The following is a 19636-nucleotide window of genomic DNA, read 5'->3' as shown; positions in this document are numbered from 1 at the left end:
GTAAATAATGACAGAATCTTTATATTTGAGTGAACTGTACCTTTAAATGTATCAGATAGGTAGCCAAAATAATAAATGAAGTACATTCTTTTTGAAACACCTTTAATGATCAGAAATATTTATAGTGTAACGATGAGAAAGATGTTGTTATAATTTCTTTAATTGTCTGAATATTCCTGTTTAACTGGCCTATTTTACTCTTTTATACAAAGTGACTTACCTTGAGCAAGAAAAAGTGGTGGTTCCACATCTGTGATTTATAGAATATTGCATCATTACAATGTCACTTACTTAAAGTCTCCCAAAAAGGCTGGTCATACACACACACACACACACACTGATTAACTGATAAACATTTATTGGAAGATCCTTTTGATACAAACAGCCAGCAATTTTAATGCAGGACAATGAGCTCTGTCACAAAGCAAAAATGAGTAAAGTAGTTCCAAGTTGAAGCTGAAAATAAAATAAAATGAAATGGCAGCCCAGAGTACTGACCTAAACCTGAATGGTAATCTTAGGGAACTCCTCAAAATCAGTTGAGCCTTTACTCTATTTTTTCCCTTGACTATTGCGATCTTCAGAAATTATGCTAGAATTGCTAGTCATTGCTGTTCTCTTTTTGATCAGTTTAGATCGTTCTTTCACAAAATAATTTTATGTTTTTGTTGAATTGCTATAGATATTGTGTTGGAAATGCTGTGAGACGCGCATGGTTTATACTAAAAGCAAAACTTGCTTAAATTTATGAAAATTATATGATTTTTGGGGAAAAATTTCTTAAAAATTGGGATGTTATTCAGAAAATTCATTCATTTTCCTCCGGCTTAGTCCCTTTATTCATCAGGGGTCGCCACAGTGGAATGAGACAGCAACTTATTCAGCATATTTTGTTACACAGCGGATGCCCTTCCAGCTGCAGCCCAGTACTGAGACACATCCATACACACTCATTCACACACATGCACTACGGCCAATTTAGTTTATACAATTCACCTATAGTGCATGTCTTTGGCCTGTAGGGGAAACCGGAGCAACCGGAGGAAATCCACGCCAACACAGGAAGTGCATGCAAACTCCACACAGAAACGCCAACTGACCCAGCTGGGACTCGAACCAGCGAACTTCTTGCTGTGAGGCGACAGTGCTATCCATTAAGCCACCGTGTCGTTAAATGTAATGGCAAGAAATATTTTTAACAAAATTACAAGATTTTACTTTCAAAGAGTTAGTTTACATAGCTAATATAACAACTAAAGTGACCGGTTCCACAGGTTCATTCAGTCGAAACATTATGACACCGTGACACGCCAGACTTTGACCCAATCAGCGTTCGCCACTCTCTTTTGCCTCCTCATTGGTCGATTCCGCTCACGTGCCTCCTCTTATCAAACACAGTCGGTTTCTTTCACTCTCTCACAACTTCTCAGTTTGCATAATCTAAAGTCAGCATGGTGAACAAGGCCGTTTGTGTGCTCAAAGGCACCGGTGAAGTGACCGGCACCGTCTATTTCAACCAAGAGGTAAAAAATGTCTTTTTAGCCATATTTGTGACGTTCATGTAGCAAGAGAGCAGCGCGCGCATCGAGCTAGCATGAAACCTCTACGCACTCCATGATCGAAATTTAAGACGTCTATTGTCATATCTTTACGTATGCATTTTATTATAGAGTAGCATGCAATTGCATTGAGATTTACTGTGCTAATGCAATGCAAATATAAATGACCAAACATGTTAAAAAAACACAATGTTGAGTTGTACGTAATTTTACTGCATTTGCATTTTTTTGGATTTTTTGCTATGTCACATCTCATAAAAAACCGCTGAAAGCAGCTCAGAAATGACCTTTGATAAGATGGCACGCCCCCGTGCACGCGCATACTAATCAACCTATTTAATTTCTCAATAGCAAACATTACATGCAAACCTTGAAACGTCATGCGTTTGTGCTTGATATTGAGACTTGGCAGCTTATAGGTTGCAGGTTCTTGAGTCATTCACCTTTTGGAAAGTCTTAAGAATTTACTACAAAGGAAAAAAGTTTGCTGACTCATGCTCCTCTATCTCTGTTTGCAGTCTTATTTAGCCAAATAGGACAGAGTTTACAGCACGCTTTAAATGCTGATAGAGCTTTTTGCTGTATTGGTGTGGCATCTGAAAACACATTTACTTGCTGTTAAACATCATTTACTGAGTTCGATATAGTCACAAATATAATCAAAGTTTTAATTGTGAAGTTCTACAGTATTTTATTCAGCAGTGGTTCAAGTAAAGTTATTCGAGAGTATGTTGTCGAGGTTTTGTTTATACTTTTTTCCCCCACTTAGGTCGATAAGAAACTAATTTTGACAGATATACATTGAAATATGGAAAAAAAGACTAAGTTAAATGGCTCCTGTAACGAGGACAAAGGTTGAAGAGTTTATTTTTTCAAGAATTGGTTTGAAGTCCCCAAGAAATCAAAACTAACCATATGATTTTGCTAGCTCACATTTCTTGTTTTGTGGTCAACAATTCATCTGTGCATGTCATTTAAACAAACAAAAAAATGGTTTGTCCTTGTAATCTTAAATTGAAATCTGAAAATGCACTTTTTCAGTTAAATTGTCAGATTGTGTATATATTATCAAATGGGCATGGCTAACATATTTAACCACACAGCTCCAACTGTCGGTTATGACAACAAACAGAAATAGTGAGGAGGAGGTGTCTGTTAGGTTGTAGTAACTCTCCCCAAACCCTTTTCTTTCCGAATGAAACGCCTACTTTACTACATTCTTTTAGCCTGTGGTAGAAAAAACAAGCCACGCCCACTGTTGTGTCATTTTTAAAACTTCCGTTTCTCTAGGAACTGCGTCACAATATGGAACAAAAACAATGACCACAGCTTCCGGTTCATGGGGACTTTAATGGTTGTGGTATTCTATTGGTCGATCTTGCACTTAACGATTTTCTGTAGAATCTACAGTAACCTACTGGCAGCAGTTCGCCAGTAACTCACTGTAAATCAATTACAGCAAAAATACTGTATTTACATGTGCACAATTTATCTTGCTTTATGTGTATTTACAAAATTGTATGTTTATCTTTACTGTAAAATATACAATAAATGTTACAATGTTGCTTTAGAATACAGCACCATACTGCATAGCTGTTCTACAGTAAAATACAGTTTATATATTACGGTTAAATACGGTTTAATTTACAAAAATCTTTAATGGTGTCGGCGATTTATGGATTGTATTATTGAACCTAATATAAGAAATATTGCAAGAAAGCACAATAAGACCATTGTCAGTTTTGGTTTCATTTTGAGATGCACATGCAGTGCATTCCAGGTCTACATTTGAGTTTTTTTTTGTTTTTTTTTTCTGCGCATAGAAACAAACTGTCTTGCGTTTTGCAGCCAAGCATAACTTGGTTAACTGTGCTTTTGTTTTCTGAAATGATAATGAGACCTTGTTTTCTGAAGTGATATGAAGCCCTTATTATAACCACATGTGGGATCTGTATGTTTTAGGGTGGAAAGCCAGTGAAGGTGTCTGGTGAAATTACTGGCCTTACTCCAGGAAAGCATGGTTTCCACGTCCATGCTTTTGGTGACAACACAAACGGTAAGGAGTGGTCAAACTGAAAATTTAGTGAATTAAACTAATGAAAATTCCAGGAAAAACATCAACACAAGTGCACAAGGCAGGCTATGCGATGTACTGTTATTACAGCTTAAATAAAATCACAATTTTTTTTTGCCATATAGATATGTAAAAGACATTGTTCAAACTGTAAAGGGTTTACATTAATTTCTGTATAACCTAGAGCTGTGCAATTAATCAATTTAATTTAGATTTTTAGCTTCTAACGATTATGAAAACACATTAATCGAGATAAACGATTATTGCATCATATACCGCCCCCTTTCCAGTTGTACACATTTGTTGCTCTGCAATGTTCAGTTTCAAGTGAAAATGACTAAAAGCGTGTACTATAATGTATATTTTGCAGCATTGGATGCGCATCATTCATTGATGTACATTCCAATCATTCATGTTTTTAAAAGCACAAAAGAGTGGTGCTGTTGGGTGTGTGTGTGTGTGTGCTCAGCCTCAGAGCACACACATCTAAAGTCATCATAATGTGAGCGCTTTAATGGTCAAATACATGTTTAGTGATTATTCATATTAACCCTCATTTATGTAATAAACGGAGTTGAGAATCAAAAGACATGTGAAAGTGAAACCATATATCAGAGCCGCACTGCTTTTAAAGTGACAGCGCGGAATATTCCTGCTGCCGACTGTTTTTATCGTTAATCAAACAACAAAAGGACAAAATCACTCACTGCTCTTGACTGAAGGACTTTTGTCGCTATAATTAATATATAATTTTCTTACAGTGAAGAACAATGCTTAAAGCACAGTATGTTTCATATTTTTATTCTGTTGTATTTATTTCCCTTTCCTTATCTACAGGGGGAAAATAACTGTTTATGTGTATATATATATGTATATATATGTATGTATGTATATATATATATATATATATATATATATATATATATATATATATATATATATATATATATATATATATATATATATATATATATATATATATATATATATATATATATATATATATATATATATATATATATATACTTAAAGTCAGAATTAATAGCAGCCCTTTAAATTTTTCCCCCATTTTCTGTTTAACAGAAAGATTTTTTTCAACTCCTTTCTAAACTTAATAGTTTTAATAACTTATTTCTTATACCTGATTTCTTTTATACTTGCCATGATGACAGTATATAAATATTAACTAGATATTTTTCAAGATACAAGCATTCAACTAAAAGTGCAATTTAAAGGCTTAATTAGGCAAGTCATTGTATAATAGTAGTTTCTTCTGTAGACAATCAAAAAATATATTGCTTAAGAGACTAATAATATTGATCGTAAAATAGGTTTGAAAATATTTAAACCTGCTTTTACTTTAGCCGACATAAAACAAATAAGACTTTCTCCAGAAGAAAAAATATTATACGAAATACTGTGAACATGTCCTTGCTCTGTTAAACATCATTTGGGAAATAAAAATTCACAGGTGGTCGAATAGTTTTGACTTATATTTTTGTATATCGTTTAAATAATCATGACCAAAATAATTGTGATTTATGATTTCTCCCATAATCGAGCAGCCCTAGTATAACCTACTCTCCCAAAAGCAAAACAATGTGCCTAAATGAACAAAAATGATTTAGACCCGTTACGTTTTGTCTGGAATGTGCCCCAGCATTCAGATTTAGGGTCATTTACACAAGTACAAGTTCATCCCATGGGGGCCAAAAACCTTGCTCTGAAACTATTAAACTCAGTTTTTACCTGGTTCTGAATCCAAAGTGAATGGATTAAACGGCTCTTAAAAATGTTTAGATTCTCTTTCATAGTGTGAACACTCAATGCATTTAAAGTGCCGCAAATCACGCTTGTGCTGTTTGTTTTTTGTTTTTTTTGCTCTGTTGATCACAGGCTGCATCAGCGCAGGTCCACACTTCAACCCTCATGACAAAACTCATGGTGGGCCAACCGATAGTGTGAGGTGAGTTTATCAGTGTGCTCTTATCTGTTTTTCATGATTCATAGTATCTACATATAGTGAAATGCTGATATTTATTGTCTGTGCGCATTTACTCAAAGCAGAATCTCTACTTGCCCACAGAGTTGTCACATTTGCCTAAATCCTGTTTGTTTAAAAGTTGATTTGCGTTTGTCAAATGGGTGTGTATCCAAATGTAGGCATGTGTGTTGTTAGAAAACCGAACTTCAGATAGCATTTGATAGGAAAATTTTAATTTTAGCAAATAACAATGTTTATTATTGGTCAAAAGAGGAACTTTAAATAAAAGAAGCCAAGATTACCAAACAGAAATTATCCTATTTTATCCTATCCCATGTCATGCGTAGCAGTTAGCTCGAGAAGGCAGTCATGCTGGGAATGGTCAGTGGAAGTAGGAGGAAAGGTCACCCAAGAACTCGTTGGCTTGGTACTGTCAAATCTGATACCAACATGAGCATGCACAAACTCAAAGATGCGGTGATTAATAGAAGGGGAAGGGGAATGAAGGGGAATGACCCATAGAATGACCGAACATCGACCTCGATTGAAAGGATAATTGATTGATTTAAATAATAAAGTAAAGAAAGATTTAATGTTTGTTTTTCATTGCATACACGTTATGAATACTGTACACTTTCAGTGTGAGGTCTTGGTTTAGATGGGGTTTTTTTTAACTGTAATATACTGTCTCTCTCAGACACGTCGGAGACCTGGGTAATGTGACTGCTGATGCCAGTGGTGTTGCAAAAATTGAAATCGAGGATGCGATGCTGACTCTGTCAGGCCAACACTCTATTATTGGGAGGACCATGGTGGTAAGAAAACATCATTTATAAAGAGTGGCACATTAAATGGCAATAACTGCAATAACAGCTGACTTGTCTTTTCTGCTGTAGATCCATGAGAAGGAGGATGACTTGGGTAAGGGTGGCAATGAGGAAAGTCTTAAAACTGGCAACGCTGGCGGTCGTCTGGCCTGTGGAGTGATCGGCATCACTCAGTGAATCAGCTCAAATGGAAATATTGGTGACCAATGTGGATGCCTCTGTAAGCACTTAGCCCGCTGACAATTACATCTCTATTTTTGCTAGTTAACATTGAAAGAATTGTACTTTAGCCTTGTTAAGCTGTTTTTCTGTGCATTTCTATGTGGGCAACCTTTTATTTGTTATCTGCTTAATTAATTAAACATTGAGCAGACTAGAAATGTGTATGTATGTGTGTGTGTCTTTAACTACATTTAATATCGTATAAGTAAGTTATGAAAATGGATGCTATTCAATGTTGTTTTTGTAATCTAAAATTCAGGGTGACCTTAAAGTCTTAAAGCTCAAAAAGTAAATTTTAGACCTTAAGTCTTAAATCTACTGAAATATTGTGTTGTAGGTCCTAAATCTTTTTCTTAACAGGTCTTAATTATCCTTTGTTCATGTATAGCTACCCAATCTGGCCATTAACACTCATACAATCACCAATTATTCCATCTTAATAAAACTTCATTTAAAAAGTGCATTTTTAACTTCATTTACTATAATGGTTAAATTACATTCCTTACAGTAACATTTGTTTAAGAGTTCTCAGTGTTGAGGATTCTGACCTGATCTATATTTTTTATTAAATAATTCTTGAAATTATAATTTCGAAACCAGGCATGATCAGACGGTCTATACCAGATGTCGAATTGGACATTCTAGGTTGACACATTCATATTTATTAAATAACGAAGAATCACCTAAATGTAATAACTGCCAGACTGCTTTTACCATCAAACATATTTTGTTGGAATGTAGAAGTTTAAATTCCATTAGAGAATTTTTATAAGGAGAGTACTTTAATGGACATTTTTAAAAAGGTACCACCAGGAAGAGTTTTACATATTTTTTTTATCAAAAATAAAACTGAAAAACCATATTTAACTTTGAAAATTTTTTTTTGTAAATTTTATCTATTTATATTTTATATATTTGTCTAAGTAATTTATTTAGTTATTTTTTTTATATAATACGAATTTGTTTTTATCATGTAATAGTTTATTGTATATCCATTTGGCCACGAAATAGCCATAAGTTGCTGGTGTGGCAATAAATATGTAATAAATTAAATAATTATTGTATTATTCAATTTATAATTATTATTAATAATAATCATTTTTGATGGGGCAAGTGAAAATCTTCTATCTGTAATATTTGAAAAATCCTTAGCATTTAGCCCTGTAAAGGTCTAAAGTTTCACTTAATCTCTTAAATTTAACTTTGTGAAAGTTGCAGAAACCCTGAAAATAGCAAAATCAATGTATTGTATGTATTCAAATTGCTTAAAGCAAGCAATATTACTCACCCTAAAAAAATAACAGCATATAAATAATATTAAAATAGCTGCTTATTCTGGGATACTTGATTAAATTGCAATCTGCCCACTTTATTAAGCAAACCTTACTAGTTCCAGATTACCTTGAATGACCGTTGCCATTTGAAACTACTGCCTTAAAGTGATCCTTCCCCCAAAACTGAAAATTGTCATCATCTACCCACTAACTGGTTCAAAACCTGTCTCTGTTTTTCTTCTGTTGAACACAAAAGAAGATATTTTGAAGAAAGTTGGAAACACTGACTTCCATAATGTTCAGGTTTTCAGCTTTCTTCAAAATATCCTCGTATGTTCAGCAGAGGAAAGAAACTCATAAAGATCTGTAACCACTCAAGTGGGAGTAAATGTAAATGATTGTGTGAACTATCCCTTAATTCTTTGTAGAAGAGATTCAACAAGGTAGATCATTCATTCGGTGTTTTGGTCCATGTTCACATGATCGCATCATGTAAGTTGCCACAGATTTGTCAGCTGCACTTCTATGATACAGTCACGCTCTCCACCGCGTCCCAAAGGTGCTCTATTGAATTGAGATTGGTTGACTGTGGAGGCTAATTTGACTATAGTGAATTCACAGACCAGAAACTAGATAGAGATGATTTAAGCTTTGTGACATGCCCCGTTCTTCTCCTAGAAGTAGCATCACTAGGTACGCTGTGCCAGGACAGCCAGGAAAAACGTCACCAAAAACTATTCATCATACCTTTTTACACCACCATTATGCAGCTCCCCAATCTACAAATACAAAGCAGGATTGATCTTTATGTGCATATTACTTACACTAATTTCCATTCAAGTCCTGCAGCAGAAATGGAGACCCATCAGGCCAGTCAACATTTTCCCCATCTTCAACTGCCCAAATTTAGTGAAGGCATGTGAACTGTAACCTCAGTTTACTATTTTTAATAACAAGGTGTAAAGTTATTGTTCCAAACTTAACAGATGTTGTTTGAGATCTAATATTTGGGTCAATGGTTCTGACCTATCTGGCACCAAAAATCATGCTACACTTTCTATCATCTTGACCACATGGTCATGCTGAAAGGTTTAATTCACCAAAAAATAATTTACTCACCATTTACTCATTCTCAAGTACTTTTCCTCAAGTCTTTTTCCTTGAGTTTATTTTTTGATGTTTCTTTTATTTTGAAGAATGCTGGAAACTGGTAGCCATTAACTTCTACAGTAGGAAAAACAAATACTATGAAAGTAATAGTTACCAGTTTCCAAGATTTTTCAAATAATTTATTTTGTGTTCTACGGGAAAAAAGGAACTCAAACAGCTTTGTGACTAGTGAAGGGTGAGTAAATGATGGCAGAGTTACATTTTTGGGTGAGCTATACCGTTGATTGTATTTGAGCTGCACTCATGTGATTGGCTGACAAGCATGCAACAGCGAGCATTCAAATAAAGCAGCCACTTCCTGTATTTTTGTGTTCTAAATCCTAAAATGAACATCATGAAAACGATGAAAAAATGTATGAAATAATCTCTAATTTTGTCGTTAGTACTGTAGTTACTGATATTTTGGTATTTTAAGCTTGGTTTAAAAAATTGTTTTTTAAGCTTAAACGTTTAACTTGTTTAACAGGTCTGAAGCCAAGAGTGAGGTCGTTGCTTTAAACACACCACTAGATGGCAAACTTCTCTTGCACATTCATCAGACCAAAATGTGCCTTTGAATTCACGTGTTTTTAAATTCTTAATGAGTCTGTATTTAATTATGAAGTTGCTTGAGCTGAATTGGGCATTGGAATTCTGATACCAGTTCAGCTGGAGATAATCATTAACCATCTAAGACCAGGTTTTTTCTTCTTTCATTTTGCTGAAATAAATCAGTATAATCCCTTAGAGTTGTGAGGCACTTGAGATTGAAGTCATTGTTATTCTATGAATATGATTTTAAAATGGGTGGTCGCTGTGCCATTGACATCTGACTCTATATTTGACACTGCTATTAAACAGCTGCGCCCGGTGCAGGCCAGCTTTCGCAGATGGCCAGCGGATTGCTGCTGAAATTACATGCTCTAAAACCTCTTTCTCTTTTAATGGGGCAGCCTCCCATGTGAAGAAACTTGGCATTTCCACTTTCCTCTCCAGGGGCAATGAGATTCCCAAAAATCCCCAGAGACCCGAGACCTGCAAACCGCAGATCAGTTTCACAGCTCAAATACCAAATTTACACTTAAAATACATCAAGGGTTACTTACACCAGAAATGTAGCATTTTGACCTTTTTTTCTTTCTTTATTGTGGTTATTTTGTTGTATGCACTATAAAGGGTTTCAAAGTGATTTTCAAGCATTCTGTGCACTAAAAAGTCTTTTTAGAAATTTTTCTTTTGCTATGGTTTATGCGTTTACCGGCCACTTTATTAGGTACATCTGTTCAACTGCTTGTTAACGCAATTTTCTTTTTAGTCAGTCACATGGCAGCAACTCAATGCATTTAGACATATAGACATGGCCAAGATGATCTGCTGCAGTTCAAACAGAGCTTCAGAATGGGGAAGAAAGGGGATTTAAGTGACTTTGAATGTGACGTTGTTGATCCCAAACAGGCTGGTCTGAGTATTTCAGAAACTGCTGATCTACTGAGATTTTCACACACAACCATCTCTAGGGTTTACAGAGAATGGTCCGAAAAAGAGAAAATATCAAGTGAGCGGCAGTTCTGTGTGCACAAATGTCTTGTTGATGCCAGAGGTCAGAGGAGAATGGTCAGACTGGTTCGAGCTGATAGAAAGGCAACAGTAAATCAAATAACCACTCGTTACGATCAAGGTATACAGAGGAGCATCTCTGAATGCAAAACATGTCCAACCTTGAGGCGGATGAGCTACAGCAGAAAAATACCACACCGGGTGCCACTCCTGTCAGCTCAGAACAGGAATTTGAGGATACAATTCTCACAGGCTCAACAAAATTGGACAATAGAAGATCGGAAAAACGTTGCCTGGTCTGATGAGTCTCGATTTCTGCTGCCACATTCGGACGGTAACATGAAAGCATGGATCCATCCTGCCTTGTATCAACGGTTCCGGTTGGTGGTGGTGTAATGGTGTGGGGGATATTTTCTTGGCAAACTTTGGGCCCATTAGTACCAACTGAGCATCGTGTCAACACCACAGCCTACCTGAGTATTGTTGCTGACCATGTGTATCCCTGGTTTCTTGAACATGACAATGAGTTCACTACTCAAATGGCCTCCACAGTCACCAGATCTCAATCCAGTAGAGCACCTTTGGGATGTGGTAGAATGGGAGATTTGCCGACAAATCTGCAACAACCGTGTGATGCTATCATGTCAATATGGACCAGAATCTCTGAGGAATATTCCATTAGATTTTAAGTTGTTTAAAATATTAAAGTAGATGATTACATTTAATATTAATATAATAATAATTTATATAAAATATTAATTTGATGGTGTCTTTGACCTATGCACAAAAAATATTTTCATGGCGATGCATTCTTCCTGGAGGAATTGCTGTGATAAATAATTTCTTCTATATTTTTTTTCTGGTAATGGGTTTCTTCTGCCTTCTATTATTACACCTCTAGCAGCACAAAGGCCTTAAAATGTATTTAGGAAGTACAATCATGGTCCTCACATGGACAAATTTCCAGAAGCAGACAGAATCACTGAAGCATGAGTCAAAACGCTGGTATAAATAGCATCAGCAAGGCGGATCATGAATAATGAAGGAACCCCTCGTCCCACCGGAGCAAAAAAGGCACAAGTCATGGGCTTCACATAATGTCAACACACACTAACAAGGTCTTGTGTCTTATACAAAGCATTCACACTCCAATGGATGCTTTAAAAGCTTTCTTCATCTGAATAGTAAAGTTGGCCAGACTTTACAGATTGACTTTGAATGTAAGGTTGCACTCATGAATGGGTTGCTGCTTTTAGAGTATTGTGTATTTAACACTGACTACAAACATGTGTAAAAAACATATATATGCATCGAGCTGTTTGTGTTGGTCAATCATGTGCATGAGAATAATTTTTGTTTTGGCTGAAGAAACCTTGAGGTGTAAGAGAAGTAAAAGAAAAAAAGAAAGGTTTTTTTTTCTGTAAATCTTCAAATGCGCATGCTTCAAGAAGAATGTGTAATATACAGTTAAAGTCAGAATTATTAGCCCCCTTTGATTTTTTAAAAAATTTTTTTTATTTTATTTTTTTATATTTCCTAAATGATGTTTAACAGAGCAAAGAAATTTTCACAGTATGTCTGATAATATTTTTTTCTTCTGGAGAGTCTTATTTGTTGTATTTATTTTTTTTATGAACCATTTTAAGGTCAAAATTATTAGCCCCTTTAAGCAAATTTTAAGGGGGCTAATAATTCTGACTTCAACTGTATATGGGTCAATGGCAAAAAGAGGCTTTCAAAAATCGCATATTAAATTGTAATACAGCATTAACTTTCTCGGACATTAGAATATGTTTACTAAAAGTTTTACTAAGCGAAAAAATAATGACTATTACACATTTTTGCTGTGATTTATAGAACGTCCTCTATAGACCATTTCAATGTTGTCATGTCATTGGCCCATGAACATTTCTTGCTTGTTATCAAACTATGTCTAACTATGCATAACTGTAACAAGGGGCAATTTAATCATAGCTTAATGTTAAAACAGCTTATCAACATGTGGCTCTTTTTGGATTCTCGGAAGCTATAGAAATAAAAAAAAATGTAAAACAGGAAATACGTTGGGACCACTGTTTTTGTTTACACCCCTCAAAATCGTTTATAATCATTAACAGTTTATATAGGCGACCAAAAAATGTCAGACATATTAAGAGGACATTTGACTGAAGTAGCCTACAACGTTAAAATTAGTTTAGTTTCAACAATAAAGAATTTGTTTATTAATGCTGTGATATCTTTGTGTTTAGTCGTCTGATCTTTAAATAGTTTTAAACTGATTATGCTCACCTGAGAGGGTGTTCGGACCCCTGTTTCCTAGCAACGCATCCAGATGTCCTGCATCACCGCGGAGGCGAGTGTGAATCTGAGGGGAAGTTTCGGATTCAGTTTTATCTACATAAGACCTCCGATTGCTTTAAATAGCGTTGGGTTATTTTACACACTTTTAAAATCTTGTTTTGGCTTTACTTTTGTTACGGATTATTTTTAACTAACAGTTTCTTCTCAGTTTGCAGGAGCAGAAAAGGAACACAGTCGTTTCATTGTAAGTTACCTGATTGCTTCTAATCCTGTTATCTTGTCCATTAGCAAAAGCTTTTTAGATTCAATCTTATGTTCACGAAAGTAAACATTTTTAGGCGCATAACTCACGAGACGTTTCTTCGGTTAAATGTAGCAGCTAACTACAAGAAATGAAACGGTAAAATTATAGCTACATGTGTTCTCGCGATGACGACAACATTTTAAACGATAGACGATGACAATTAGCAGAGTAGGCTACGACAACACTGGTTTTATTTTCAGGTTTATTAAAAGATAAAAGGCTAATGACACCGGAAGTTATGTGGCTCCAAAAATAGTCGTGTAGTCGCGCGCCGCAATTGCAGTAAACATAGGCTGAACTTGATGTATTAAATATTGCTATTTTCCTCTCAAAACGAAGGTTACAAGATTTAAATTCGTGCAGGAAGTCTGAGTAAAGTCAACAGTTACTCTACAAAAGAGTTAGCGGTAGCCTACTTAAGTTCATTTAGCACACAAAATGCTGGCATAAAGTTTTCTAGTTTTACCAAATGTATCTTGTCCTTTTTACAGTATGCCTCAGTCTGAAGATATTTTTAGACCAATGCTAGAAGTCTATAGGTCAGATGCCATACATGGTCCCCATGCTACAGGCCAAGGGTCTTTTGACTGCAGATCCTCCTGACCAGACCTTTGCCCTCCAGGTATGTGTGTTATTCAGGCAGAATCTTGAAATAATCTGTGCCTGTGATGTTGGAGGATGAAGGACTGCTGTGTGGTCTGCTTTCACTGGCTTTCGGTCACTTTTTACTGCCTGGGAAAGTTTCTCCTCTGCTCAGCTATCAGGTTATGGCAGTAAAGTGGAGGACACATAAAACAGACTTCACCTCTGGGCTTTTATTGCACCGCTTTGGAGTTCAATTAATCTTTCAGGTCGCATTAATTTCATTCCACAAATCCACATGATCTTCTTTACTTTGACTCGTGAGTGTTTCTGAGCATCTGTGCCAGAGAGACTGTTTGAATGAACATGCTTTAAACCGTATAATAGTGTGTTTGACCTATTTGCTTCACAAATCAAGTGGAATTACGAACATCTGCTCTTAAGTTTATGACCTTGTTAGATTGATGTGCTTGAGTAATGGGAAATCTGAAATGTGATACTAAAATGAGTTTAAATGATGGACAATCATAAGGACAAATGAAAATGTAAGAAAATATGGATGGGGAAAAACTGTATGCATGTAAATATATATATATATATATATATATATATATATATATATATATATATATATATATATATATATATATGTATGTATATATATATATATATATATATATATATATATATATATATATATATGTATATATATATATATATATATATATATATATATATATATATATATATATATATATGTATATATATATATATATGAAAAAACTTAAATGTACACTGAGTTTATATATTTTTTACTTATGTTGAATTCTTATACACGGTCAAGACGATCTGCTGCAGTTCAAACTGAGCATCAGATTGGGGAAGAAAGGCGATTTAAGTGACTGAATGTGGCATGGTTGTTGGAGTATTTCAGAAACTGCTGATCTACTGGGATTTTCACGCACAACCATCTTTAAGGGTTTACAGAGAATGCTCTGAAAAAGAGAAAATATCCAGTGAGTGCCAGTTCTGTGGGCACAAATGCCTTGTTGATGCCAGAAGTCAGAGTAGAATGGCCAGACTGGTTCGAACTGATAGAAAGACGACAGTAACTCAAATAACCACTCGTTACATGCAGGTATGCAGAAGAGCATCTCTAAACGCACAACACGTCCAAACTTGAGGCGGATGGGCTGCAGCAGCAGAAGACCACAGCAGGTGCCACTCCTGTCAGCTAAGAACAGGGAACTGAGACTACAATTGACACAGGCTCACCAAAATTGAACAATAGAAGATTGGAAAAACATTGCATGGTCTGATGAGTCTCGATTTCTGCTGCCACATTCGGATGGTAGGGTCAGAATTTGGCATCAACGACATGAAAGCATGGATCCATCCTGCCTTGTATCAGCGGTTCAGGTTGTTGTTGGTGGTTTAATGGTGTGGGGTATATTTTCTTGGCACACTTTGGGCCCATTAGTACCAATTGAACATTGTGTCAATGCTACAGCCTACCTGAGTATTGTTGCTGGCCATGTCCATCTCTTTATGACCACATCTTAAGATGGCTACTTCCAGCAGGATAACGCGGCATGTCATAAAGCGCAATCTTTCTCAGACTGGTTTCTTGAACATGACAATGAGTTCACTGTACTCAAATGGCCTCCACAGTCACCATATCACATATCTTACATGTCAGTCACATATCTCAATCCAATACAGCACATTTGGGATATGGTGGAATGGGAGATTTGCATCATGGATGTGCAGCCGACAAATCTGCAGCAACTGTCATGTCAATATGGACCAAAATCTTGAAAGAATATTTCCAGTTCCTTCTGTCTATGCCATGAAGGATTACGGCAGTTCTGAAGGTAAAAGGGGGTTCAACCTGGTACCAGTAAGCTGTACCTAATAAAGTGGCCATAAGAATTCAATATAAGTAAAAAAAAAAATCTCAATCTACATTTAATTTAAAGTATTTTCATGTTTCAAAGCTAATGTGAAAGGGTTTTAATTAAGCTTTTTGTGTTTTCTTTTTTGTCTTATCAACTATTCATGACCATCAAAACTTTTTGTTTAATTTGGCACGCACTCAAAGCAGAACACTTATTTATAGCTCTGCTTATTATCTTATCAAGTTTTGCTTTAGGCCAGTTCATACAGCGGCAACAACAAAACCTGACCTTTGACCCTGTAGTCACGGGACAAATATGCAGACAGGAACTGATCCCTGATGTAAACTGACCTTAAACAATCCATCAATCAATACAATAGTCAAGACCATCAATAGTCAAGTAAAGATCCTCAGGGTCTCAAACAACAGACTAAATAACTACAAAATTCATTTTCCCCCTCTGTGGAAAAAAAAACAGACCGATCTGCACAGTCATGAACCACAGCCACAGTCCAAATGCCAAATTAGTATAACTGGAAGACTTTGGCTTTGTGGGACATTCCCAACATTTCATAAACAGGAAGAGGAATATAAAAAAAGACCACTCTGAGTTTTAACTCAAGATTATAATAATAAGTTCAGACTGCACATGACCAAGCTTACGTACAAGTCACTTTCACTCCATTCTTTGCTTTATTAGTGTCCTGTGGGCTTGTAGCATTAGCTCATTTAAATAGCAGTTATTAAAATGTCCAATTCAAAGGCTAACGTATATGCAAATGATCCTTACAGGTGTGTTTGCAGGAAGACAGAAGCATGTTTACACCAGGATGTGTCGAGGTGAGTTCAGCTCTTATTCTTTTTGTTTGACACTATTTAACAGCATCAGGGGAAATGATGTAGATAAAGATGTAGGTCTGATTTGCTGTTTTATTTTGAAGTAAGCTGTGGTATCCTGTGATGGGGTACATTTGTTTGTTTTTCCTGCTGTGCTGATGTGTGCGAGACCTAAATGTGAGATCTAAATTATTCAAATATGGAAATTAAATTTTTAAATGTAAGTAATAAAATTTTAATAAATAAAATGTAGTACAACAGCACGTTTAGAAGCAAGAGCATCGCTTGGGATATCTGGTTTCAGCTGTTCAAATGTTAAATATACAATTTAATTTATCGTACAATTTATATCATACATAATAAAATATTTATTATACATAATAATGCTTTTAATATCTTGTATGTAAATATTTAAAACAGTTAATTTAATCCAGTTTTACTATTTTTTTAATATAACTTTTTATACCAACATATTTTTACACACACACACACACACACACACACACACACACATTAAAATGTTTGTACATTTATTTAGATTGTCAGCACCAATTAAATTATATATCACAATATATTTATATCCCAAAGAGTTATGATAGCATGTCATTGTGTTGTACTACATTTAATTTATATTAAAATGAATTTTGTAAAAATTGTAAAAATACATCAACACCCACATAATCTTTTTTTTACATCTATCTATCTATCTATCTATCTATCTATCTATCTATCTATCTATCTATCTATCTATCTATCTATCTATCTATCTATCTATCTATCTATCTATCTATCTATCTATTTATTTAAATATTTATTTATTTATTTATTTATTTATTTATTTATTTATTTATTTATTTATTTATTTATTTATTTATTTATTCAACTACTTATTTATTTATTTATTTATTTAATCAACTACTTATCTATTTATTTATATATCTATTTATCTATCTCTCTGTCTGTCTGTCTGTCTGTCTGTCTATTTATTTATTCATTTATTTATTTATTCATTTATCTATTTATCTGTTTATTTATTTAAATATTTATTTACTTATTTATCTATCTATCTGTTTATTTATTTATTTAATTATTTATTTATTCAACTACTTATTTATTTATTTATCTGTTTATTTATTTATCTACTTATTTATTTATCTATTTATTTATTTATTATTCATCTATTTATTTATTCATATACTTATTTATCTATCTAATTATGTATTTATTTATTTATTCATCTATTTATTTATTCATCCACTTATTTATTTATTATTTATTTATCTCTATTTATTCATCTATTTATTTATTCATCTACTTATTTATTTTTTTATTAATTAATTACTTAATTTATTTATTTTTTTTTATTATTATTATTATTTTTATTTATTTATTTATTTATTTATTTATCTACCTATTTATTTATTTATCTATTTATTTATTTATTTATTTTACTTTTATGTTTTCACTATAATATGTGTAAACCACCAAGAACTGAAATGAATTCTCATTTTTTCAATCTAATTCTGATGAAAAAGTATTTATTTTTGTGGGAGGGGGAAAATAATAGTGTTGCAGCACATACATATTTTTTTGTTTGTTTGTTTTTTAGAACGTAATTGTTGACATGTTCTTGATAACCTGAGTTAGCTACAATAATATTCTTGTCAGTATTGCTTAACCCAATCCATCACTGTCTTGTATCTTACCTCATGCAGTTGCTTTAGGCTTGCATGCTTTGTATGATCAGGTTGGTGTTGTGGAGCGTCATGGTGGATGCTAGAGGCAATATTCACTCCTGACCCCTGCTTCTGGGTTAAGGTTATTTCAGATTCAGTAAAAAACACTAAAAACACTCCCTTTCTCTAAGCTCGTTAGACAATGGGTGCAATTAGATTCATTAATTGGAATGGAGAGCGAACTGAGAAAGAAATGAACACCTGGAGGCAAATGCGATGGTGGGCGGGATTTATTTTGGAGAGTGTGTGTGTGTCTGCATCTGATAACTCTCAGAATCCTAATGAAGCCTGTAAATGCCGGTCTCTTTATGATGAGACACAAACCAAAAAGCCCAAAATCAGTTTTGTCTGCTGTGTTTCAGTATTTCATTTTTTTTCAGTCTAATGTAAAGAAAACATACAAAATACACTTTTAAATGTTTATTCTATTGCAGTTTATCAATTAGTGTATGTACTGGATTCCAATTCCAACGTTTTTTAAAATAACTACATTAAGACCATATTTTTAATACTTCTGCTCCTGCACTGAGCCACACGTCTCCACTTCAGTAGGTCTTCAAACACCAAAATTCACAGTTTTATTCATATATTCTGAAGGTTTTTACAGGGGGTATGCTCATACATAATCTTCCTGAATATATTTAACATTTTATTCTACAAACATATTTTTTTTCTGGCTGTTCACAGTATTTCAGGAATTGTGGAATGATGAAAAGAGACTCTAATATGTAAAAAAAAATAATAATAATAATAATATTTTTTAACTTTACATAAGTGTTCAGTGTTTTGTGCTAGAAATGCATCTAAATCACAGACTGTAAAAGATACGGAAGTAGTATCCGTGACTTCACCCATAGGTTTCTGAAGAGCTCAAAGGAAGCTACAAGTAGGCATGGCCAACTGTCGCTATTTTGTTCGTGCGTCATCGCACCAACCGGGGGATACCAAACAAGGGCAAAGGGGCGGAGATACAGACGCCTGCTAGCATTTTGCTTAGACGCGCTTTTCTTTGGGAGAAACGCCTAATACTTTATTACCTGCGACTCGTTTGTGTTCTGACCACATGTGATTGGTTGTACACTATATCAATAAAGTGTTTAATCTTTAAAAAAACACTGTTGTAATACATTGAGCCATTAACCATTGTTCTTATGACATTTTTCTACAGGAGGAAAACGTTAATTACTTTCAAATACTTCAAATATAGTCTGTGTTAGTAAATGCAAGGCTACTTATGAAATCCAGACATAACACTGTATGATAACATTTCAGATGACGTTTTTATAGCCTCCAGCTAATCAATCTGTCAGATTTAGGAGTGCATTACAGGTCT

At 34.4% G+C, this 19636-nt stretch overlaps 1 protein-coding gene across 1 annotated transcript; it reads left to right on the top strand.

Moving 5' to 3' along the window:
• Positions 1-1374: 1374 nt before the first annotated feature.
• Positions 1375-6824, top strand: sod1 (superoxide dismutase 1, soluble). Its single transcript, XM_056467584.1, has 5 exons — positions 1375-1523; positions 3522-3615; positions 5530-5599; positions 6315-6432; positions 6514-6824. The coding sequence occupies exons 1-5, from the start codon at positions 1452-1454 to the stop codon at positions 6619-6621; spliced, it is 462 nt and encodes a 153-aa protein (XP_056323559.1). The 5' UTR covers positions 1375-1451; the 3' UTR covers positions 6622-6824.
• The last annotated feature ends 12812 nt before the right edge of the window (positions 6825-19636 follow it).

Source organism: Danio aesculapii, chromosome 10 (assembly GCF_903798145.1).
Source record: "Danio aesculapii chromosome 10, fDanAes4.1, whole genome shotgun sequence".
Lineage (NCBI taxonomy): Eukaryota > Metazoa > Chordata > Actinopteri > Cypriniformes > Danionidae > Danio > Danio aesculapii.
This window is presented reverse-complemented; position numbering and strand designations above follow the sequence as displayed.